Source organism: Papilio machaon, chromosome 2 (assembly GCF_912999745.1).
Source record: "Papilio machaon chromosome 2, ilPapMach1.1, whole genome shotgun sequence".
NCBI classification, from domain to species: Eukaryota; Metazoa; Arthropoda; class Insecta; order Lepidoptera; family Papilionidae; genus Papilio; species Papilio machaon.
This window is the reverse complement of record NC_059987.1, coordinates 4,001,575-4,011,257: the sequence shown is the minus strand read 5'-3', so window position 1 is coordinate 4,011,257 and position 9,683 is coordinate 4,001,575. Positions and strand designations below refer to the sequence as shown.

The 9,683-nt window shown below is 38.2% G+C and overlaps 1 protein-coding gene across 1 annotated transcript; it reads left to right on the top strand.

Annotated features, from left to right (window-relative positions):
- The first annotated feature begins 5,561 nt into the window (after positions 1-5,561).
- Positions 5,562-7,644, top strand: LOC123721719. The gene is made up of 3 exons (XM_045681275.1): positions 5,562-6,086; positions 7,003-7,382; positions 7,568-7,644. Exons 1-3 carry the CDS (start codon positions 5,686-5,688, stop codon positions 7,642-7,644), a joined length of 858 nt encoding a protein of 285 aa, XP_045537231.1. The 5' UTR covers positions 5,562-5,685.
- The last annotated feature ends 2,039 nt before the right edge of the window (positions 7,645-9,683 follow it).

Below are 9,683 nucleotides of genomic sequence, written 5' to 3'. Positions count from 1 at the left end.
AAATAAAAAAAAACTTACCAATTTTTTACTATCAGGAAGGTAATTTTACAAACTGAAATGTAATTCTAAATGAGTAGTGTTGAATAAATAACCTATTAAAGTAGCAACACAATATTGTCAATTTTTATTTACTGGCTGAAATGAATTTAAGATTTTTTGTATAGATATACGCTTGTTAAGTAGGTTGTGTAAGATATGATTCGATTAAAAAATGTAGAATTTTGTGACTAGAATGCTTAAAATTATAATTGTAATAAAATTACACGACAAAATTAATTGTTTGAAATGTTTGTAGATGATGTGCAATAAATAAATAAAAAATACAATAATTTTATTGTTTTAATTTGTAAAGAATGCTCGTTTAATTACGAAGATTTAAATACATAAGTTAATTTTAATTAATGAAATTACATGATCTAAAATATTTTTTATATCTCAATAATTTGACTTAATATTATTTTTACTATCTCATAAGTAATGAACAATAAAAATTAACTGCAAAAAATAATTTTCGACATGATTTGCAAAGAGTCTTGTGGCCAGTGAAATTATTTGTTAATGATGTTTTTAAATCTTTAAATATTAAACTTTTGTATTCTGTGGATAAGACATAATTGGTTTATATGATATTCAGAAATTTAATAATCAAAACAATGTATATCAAATTTGTAAAATTATAGACAAATTGAAAATAGTCATTCCCTCGCAATGTAATTTTGTACCAATAAAAATATGTACAAGAAATTTTGCTATGTACTTTTATTAATAAAAATAAAATAACATGCACATTTTATTTAAAGTTTTTGACTCTTATAGACTATGTACGTTGGTGTACATATCAATAGTATTCGTTTATAAATTTTAAAGACCTGAATCGTGTTTTGATACTACGTTTTGATTGACTATGATCCGATAAATTGTCTCAGGTTTATGGCAGTCAATAAGAAATAGTACATATTATAAGTGAGCCGATGTTTGCAGTGATCAACTATCATACTTCTAAAGTATTATAATAAAAGAAAGATATAGAATCCATTACCTTTTTAAAATCAATAAAACTATTTAACCATCCAGATGGTCACAGTAAAACGGATATAAACACGTGCGAAAAACTTAACCCTTCTTTGGGTCAGTTGGGTTTAAAATGAATACGAAACGACCTTGCTCATGCAATTGATATGTTAATCTACTTCCTCGGTAATGTAGGTCTCGCATGATTCAACAATCCATGACGTCATTCATCTTCCTTTAATTTTTATCATGACACATAAACGATTGCAGTTTGTATCCAAATTAGTTTGAAAATCAGTCTACAAAAATAGTAGTCAATCTATATCTATATATATAAAAGAAAGTCGTGTTACTTACACTATTTATAACTCAAGAACGGCTGAATCGATTTTACTGAAAATTGGTGGGCAGGTAGCTTAGAACCAGGAAACGGGCATGGGATAATTTTTACCCCGTTTTCTATTTTTTAATTCCGCGCGGACGGAGTCGCGGGTAAAAGCTAGTTGGAATAATAGATCTGAAGGGATTCATAAAATTTCATTAATTATAAAAGCGATTATAATTATTTATTAACTTAGCATAAGTAAAAAACCTATCATAAAGTACCTACGACTGTTTATTTCAAAGAATGGTTTAGAACATTTTCGTTCAAATTAAGAAATTAATTAAAAAATGAAGAATTATTCAATGTTTTTTTAATGACAATCATACTAAGCGCCATCTAGATTGTACATTGTGAACTATTTCTAAAAGACTACGTTTACTTTTCGCCAAAGATTAAAAAAGCGCCTGCAACAACCGTAGATGGCAGTGTTATTAGCAAGTGTAGTAAGTGATCTTGCTTATATGTATTAATAAATGCGAAAGTTTGGATGGATGAATGTTTGGTTAAAGGCATCTCCGGAACAGCTCAACTGATCTCGATGAAATTTGAAGTGCATGTAGATCATAGATTGAAAGAAAACATTGGCTACTTATTAAGTTCTTTTTTCTAATTCCGCGGCAAAGGCGAGACCTAGTATTAAATAAAGATATTAAGTAAACGACATTGTTGTGAATTATTATTCGTTAAAGATTCAATATAATAGATCAATAAAAAAACAATACTATTATTGCTATGATTTTATCAGTTTCTTTAATAATTCCCAACTCCATAAACTATTAAATTTAAGCAGGGCTTTAATTTATTTTTAAATATTATGTAGGTACCTTTTCAGATGTATCTATTGATGATAATTCATCTCTTACTGGAATCGATAATCTTCTATAGTTATTAATAGTGATGTGAAACTTTCTCTATTATTACTCCGAGATCGATATAAAAAAATAATTCATAGACAATCGGGTGGCGTGCAAAACGCTAATCGTTCTATTCTTAGGACCGGAAAAGAAATGGGCAGATTGCGTGCGCGTCTGTCATCTTGCTGATTTGATTTGTAATATCATTGTGGGTGTTGACGATAGAACTTAAAAGCCGTCATAATGTTTTTATTTGTGATTTAACCTTACTGATATTGTAACATATAATTTTGTTTAATTTCTTTGTTGTATTCTACTACATTAATTCCATAAATACTATTTGTTATCTGTAACCTACCAAGGTAGATGTAAAAATATTTAGTAGTTTTTAAATATAAAAAATAAAATGATTTTGGAGGGTGGACGGCACTTTTGCAGTCGAATGTCGTCCGTCGAACGTACTGTGCGCACCCATGTTTGAAAACCTGTGTTTCATTTCTGCTGCATCGCCGCCATCCTTTACAATTTTGGTCACTTCGAGCCGCATCTTGAACCGGTTGATTCCCGTGGAGCTTATTGTAAATTTATTTCGCGTGGATAAAACGGTAAATGATGCCAACTACGCGGCGGCAGCACCAAGCGTCTGCTTCGGACCCTGCCCCCGAGGCAGCACATCAGCCTTCTCGTGGAGCCGATGATATAATTTCGCGAGGAACCCAGGCTGCCAAGGAGGAGACACCGAAGAGGCCACCCAGCGCAAACACGTTCAGGTCGGCAACAGCAAGGAGATCGTGTTCATCTTCGTCTATCGCTAGACGGAAGCAATTGGAACTAAAAGCTGAACAGGCGAAGGCCGAGATTAGAATGCAGCTCATAGAAAAACAGCTGGAGGCAGATCTAGCACAGTTGGAAGAGGAGGAGGTGGCTGATGACGTCACCGAAAGTCGGTTTGTTGCAGACGAACGTACGAGAGAAAGTGTAAGGGAATGGTTGGACCGTAGCCAAGGGGAACCTTGTGCAGCACTCGAGCCGCGTGCTCGGACCTATCCGACGTTCCTGACCACCGATCAGCCTTCACGGGAGGCTACATCTGACGTCCAACAACTGGCACACGTACTGAAGGAGATGATGACCCAAACGAGTTCACAGCGAGAGGACAGGCTCCTAAGCCGCCTCGCCACCCCACGAGATCTTCCCGAATTTCACGGTGATTATGTTGAGTGGCTTCACTTCAAAAATACTTACGAGGAGTCCACGAAAATATGTAAATTTAGTGACAGTGAAAACTTGTGGCGGCTAAGAAGATCGCTTCGCGGCGCAGCCAAGGAAGCGGTGGCAGACCTGCTCATCGGCAACACGGTGCCCTCGCAGGTGATGGACACGCTGGAACTGAGCTGTATACGCGCCGGCCGACGCGCGAGCCGCTGATCGCTCGCGTTCGCCCGCGCCTGCGCCTCCTAGTGGGCGCGAACCGCCCGCGCCGCAGGCGCCGGAGTCCCTGTCAGCGCAGTCGCCGTCGCCCGCCGCGGTGGGCACGGTGGCCCATCTAGCCGCTGGTTCCAGTGCTCCGCGCGACGAAGTGTTGTTAAAAGTAGTGAAAGTGAAATTACGCGGTCCGTCCGGAGACGCGAACTTAGCCGACCAGTTAGGCCTAGTGGCTAGCGAATCTAGTGCGGTAAGATTCGTCGACGCGTTCGGTATAGAAGTGTATCAGGCGGACACGCCTAAGGTTACGGTGGACATTAGCAGTACCGATAGTAATAATATCTTTAATTGTAAAATTCAATTTCGCAAAGTTTCAAAGCTCAATTTACCTATGCAAAATTTGTCTGTTATAAATAACATTAATTGTAAACATTTAACATGTATAAAGGGTTATGTCTGTAAAGAAAATGTAATTCCGAAATTGTTAATAGGCGAAGATAATTATCATATTATTGCACCTTTACAAATAATTTGTGGGAGCAAAAATGAACCTTATGCTACTCGATGCAGGTTAGGTTGGTCTATTCACGGCTACAGCGGTCGCACTCACACTCCCTCCGCGCGTAGTATCTTCCATCTCGCTCACTCTGACGGCGAGAAGCTTAATGAGTTAATAACAAATTCTTTCGCTATAGATTCGATTGGAATATCGACGTTACGTCGTGAGAATAAAGCTCACATTCGTGCGGTTGACATTTTAGATAAATCTTTTCGTAAAGTAAATGAACAATATGAAGTTTGTTTACCATTTAAGAGTGACGAATTTACTATGCCTGATTCCTACGATAATGCTTTGTCTCGAATGATTTCATTAAACAAAAAATTTAACAACAATAGGGATTATGCTGACAGGTACAGCAGAGAAATTAAAAATTGTTCGACGAAGGTTATGCGAGGGAAATTAAGAGCAGCGAGCAGTCATCGAGTCATGTATGGTATTTACCACACTTTGGCGTACAGAACCCTAACAAGCCTGGGAAGTTGCGACTAGTGTTCGACGCAGCAGCTAAGGTCAGTGGTTTATGTCTTAATGATTTTCTATTAACAGGTCCTGACTTATATAATTCTTTGTTTGGAATAATGTTACGGTTCCGCACTCATCCAGTTGTTATCATGGGTGACATAAAGGATATGTTTTTACGTATAAAGATAAGCCCTGATAATCAACATGTCTTTCGTTTTTTATGGAAGGACCCCGCTGCTGGCGACGACGCTCCGATCAAGGTATGCGTTATGCAATGTCTAATATTTGGCGCGACGTGCTCACCTTTTATAGCTCAATATGTCAAAAATAAAAATGCATCCATGTACGAAGATTTACATCCAGAGGCCGTTAGAGTTATTTTAAATAATCATTACATGGACGATTGTTTACATTCGACGACTTCTGAAGAAGAGGCAATTAAATTAATAAAAAATATTACTGAAATTCACGGGCACGCCGGCTTTAACATGCGAAGTTGGACGAGCAACAGTAAACAGGTAATAGATTGTTTACCCAATGAGTCATTAGCTAGTAGCGCTATACAACTTAAAGACGGAGCCACAAATGTAGTCGAGCGCACATTAGGTTTGATGTGGCATCCCTCAGATGACACATTTTTATTTAACATTTCATTTAACCGCTTACCGGATAATGTACTTAATGGAAGTGAACCAACAACCAAAGCTAAGATGTTAAGTTTAATTATGTCTATATATGACATGCAAGGATATATAACGCCTATAACTATAAAGGGTAAAATAATTTTACAAAATGTACATAGGAGTGGAGTGAGCTGGAATTGCCCTATACACTTAAAAGATTATGAATGTTTATTAAAATGGCTTAACGATTTAAAATTATTAGCACAACTTCGTATCCCGCGTTGGTACAACAACACAGGTTTGTGGACTGATTGTTATCCCCAAACAAATTCAGATGATCCTGAACGAATAATCAACACCGAGATGCATATATTTTGCGATGCCTCCTTGAAGGCATATGCAGCTGTTGTTTATTGGCGATTTATTCGCACGGATGGTAAGGTGTTCATTTGTTTTGTCACTAGCAAAAGTCGGGTGAGCCCGTTACGACCGGTGTCCGTACCCCGGTTGGAACTTCAAGCAGCACTGCTAGCTGCACGTTTGGCGAGCACGGTCCGGACGGAGCACACCGACATCACACCGACTAGACGGTATTTTTGGACAGATTCTAAAACTGTCTTGCAATGGATTCGAAGCGATCCACGTACGTTCAAACCGTACGTCGCCCATAGGTTGGGCGAGATAGACGAGTTGACTCGCGTCATGGAATGGAGGTACGTACCAACAGGCTTGAACGTAGCAGATGTTGCTACGCGTGAGGACGCCCCGCCGCTCACCATTGACAACCAGTGGTTCCAGGGACCAGCATACCTCCGACTTCCAGAAGTGAGTTGGCCCGCAGACCTAAGCAGCTCAGAAAAAATATCTGAAGAGGTAGCTTGCGAGCAACGTAGTATTAATATTATCGGCGCTAGCTCTCCCACTAACCTCGCTTTATGTTTACCAGACGAAGAAAGATTCTCGTCCTGGTCACGGTTGCTCCGCTCGACAGCTCGAGTACTTAGATAGATGCCGTAGAAGAAAGGTAACATTTAATGTAGATCTTATGTCGAGGGCAGAAGAACTATTATTAAAGAAAATTCAATTAGATAGTTTTTCTTTGGAAATTGATTCTTTCAAACAAAAGAAAAGTGTATCTAAGAATAGTCGCTTGCTTAAGTTAACTCCGTATTTGGACGACCGGAACATTTTACGTGTAGGAGGTCGAGTTGACAAGGCAGACGGGGTAAGTTACAGCGCATGTAGACCAGTCATAGTCGATGGCCGTCATAAGATTACCCAACTGATCGTCGAGGACTATCATCGGCGAGCCCTGCATGGAGCGAACGAGATGGTGGTTAATGAAATCCGCCAAAAGTATTGGGTAATAAGGTTACGCCCTACCGTCCGCGGAGTGGCGGCACGATGCTTGTTCTGCCGGCACAGACGAGCAGCGCCACGCGCGCAGCGCATGGCGGACCTGCCACAGGTACGTCTACAGCACCACAGGCGTCCATTTTCCTCTGCGGGCGTTGATTTTTTCGGACCGATGGAGATCACCTCAGGTAGAAAACGACTTAAACAGTATGGTGTCTTATTTACTTGTCTAACCATCAGAGCCGTTCACATAGAATTATCCGAGAGTTTGTCAACCGATGCGACCATAATGGCCCTGCGGCGGATGATTGCGCGTAGAGGAACCCCAGAGATCTTATACTCTGATAATGGAACCAACTTTAGAGGTGCAGATGCCGAGCTTAAGCGCAGTCTCCAGGAGCTGAATTTTGAACGCCTACAGGACGACGGTTTGGTAAGAGGCATAGAATGGCGTTTTATTCCTCCAGGTGCTCCAGAAATGGGTGGCGCCTGGGAGCGATTGGTGCGCTCTGTCAAAACGGCATTAAAGGTCGTACTTAAGGAACGAGCACCACATTTCGATACTTTGTCTACTCTGATGTGCGAAGTGGAAGCTTTAAGCAATAGCCGACCCATCACTCATGTTTCTACTGATTCTAATTACCCAGAAGCTTTAACACCTAACCATTTTCTAATAGGTACCTCCTCGAGTGGAACTCCTTACGGTAAGTACGATAACGGTGACCTTTGTAATTTAGGCAAGCGTTGGCGAGTAGCACAGAGGCTTACAGATTTGTTTTGGAGTCGTTGGTTAAAAGAATATCTCCCAACATTGTTACCTAGGCAAAAATGGAATAGCGAGGCAAAAGCATTATCAGTAGGTGATTACGTATTGATTGTCGACCCACAGTTAGAACGCGGTTCGTGGAAGCATGGCGTAGTGAGTGCGGCCCATGCCGGAGAGGACGGCAGAGTGCGTTGCGTTGATGTGCAAACGCGCACGGGCGTTTTAAAGCGTCCAATAACTAGAGTAGCATTGCTTGAGGTATAGGTTTGTAGTGCTGAGGAGTCAGCACTAGGGGGCGGTGTTGACGATAGAACTTAAAAGCCGTCATAATGTTTTTATTTGTGATTTAACCTTACTGATATTGTAACATATAATTTTGTTTAATTTCTTTGTTGTATTCTACTACATTAATTCCATAAATACTATTTGTTATCTGTAACCTACCAAGGTAGATGTAAAAATATTTAGTAGTTTTTAAATATAAAAAATAAAATGATTTTGGAGGGTGGACGGCACTTTTGCAGTCGAATGTCGTCCGTCGAACGTACTGTGCGCACCCATGTTTGAAAACCTGTGTTTCATTTCTGCTGCATCGCCGCCATCCTTTACAGTGGGTAAACAATTTTTTGTTTTTTTTTTGTACTTTCACTATGGTAGATTAAGCTATCACGACAATTATAGACATTGGTGCTATAAATGATGTAAGTTGTCAGTATTTGTCTATTTTTAAAACAAAGAGGGCGACATTTCAAGTGTCGTTTAGTAAATTATATTGGTTTACAGTAATAAAAAAAATAAAAAAACTCTTGACTTCAAAGATTTTTTCTTCCTTTGACACTTTTGTCTCTTGCAGCTCTAGTTATAAATAACAGCTTTAATTCTTTACTTATTTATCTTCTCCTCAGTTTAAATGTTGGGCAACTAAATTTACATAGCGATACACATTTTAATAAATAAGCCAGCCAGCTTGCGCAATATTTATGAAAAGGTACGTAAACTCTCATTATTTTCCTCATGGAGCCTCTTTAGCTTACATCAGAAGCCTTAGTTTAATGATAGTGAGGCGTTTTATCACCTCGACAAATTACAGCTTGTTTACAAGATAAGCTGAGTGTCAACGACTTTTCTGTTACACGCTTTTTATTAAGCTTAGATAAGGCAATGTACTCAATGTTGTATAATAAGGTAAGCAAAAGCTTTCTTTGGAATTAAAGTTATTAAAACAGTACGTAATAATTATTTATAGTGATGTAATCATCTCAAAAATACACTTTTTTAGACGTCTTTTTAATAAAAATGACGGAGGATAAAGGTAGAATTATTATTACATATTACAGTTGGTTAACCTTTAACTAAAACTTCATTATTGATTATTGAGTAGTTGAGATTCTACCTTTTTTATTTAATTTGTGAAACGTTATGGAAGATAAACATTGCTACGCCCCACGGGAGTACAAAGGGGTAAATTATTTCAGTTCGCCGCTTGGCTGCAGAAACATGAAAACCCTTTACCTAAAATTATTCCTTCGGGAACTTTATTCCAGCAATATTGCTAATTTATTTGTGAAACTTGAAGCATTTTAAAGGCACGGTATTACGAGTCTGCTCTCATAAAAGGTTTATTGAAGGTTTCATTTCACTTTCCTTTGTTACTTTAAGTAAAACTATGAACACGTTTTTAGTATGTCGTTAGATCATAAGAGCATATAACATATTTATCCTGTACATCTAATAGAAAATGGCACAAACAAAATATGCGTTGTATTAATCTTCGATTTAGTATTAGGCGCAGTCACAGTGATCCTCTCCGCCTTACTTAATGGCTCATGACTAACTACAGATGGCGACTCCTGCACGCCAATAGGATATCAATCACCATACCTTGTCCGTGAATGATTGCTAACTATAAAATTGTCTTCATTAACAAAATCTATGAGGAATGTCAGTTAACTGACTGTTATTAAAGAATTAAAAAAGTTAATTGAGTTTAATTGGATATTTTAAAACAAAATCTTGGTGATGCTTGTGATCGATGAATCACAAATTCCTTGAAAAGCTTTTTGAAACGTTACATCTCTTTTGATGTTTATTATTGAAATTTCTCGCTTCATAATAAATAGATACTAGATACATACACGGTTAGAAATCGTAAGTTTAAAATCTTTTGATTACACATTTTCTGATAATTACGAACATTATGAAATGTGGAAACAGTAATTTTATTTTGACAATTTCAATT

Coding starts and splice junctions, on each gene's coding strand:
- LOC123721719 (XM_045681275.1), top strand. CDS start 5,686: ATGCATATATTTTGCGATGCCTCCTTGAAGGCATATGCAGCTGTTGTT. Junction 6,087..7,002: donor GTTGCTACGCGTGAGGACGC/CCCGCCGCTCAC, acceptor GCGTAGAGGAAC/CCCAGAGATCTTATACTCTG. Junction 7,383..7,567: donor CTCGAGTGGAACTCCTTACG/GTAAGTACGATA, acceptor GTCGACCCACAG/TTAGAACGCGGTTCGTGGAA.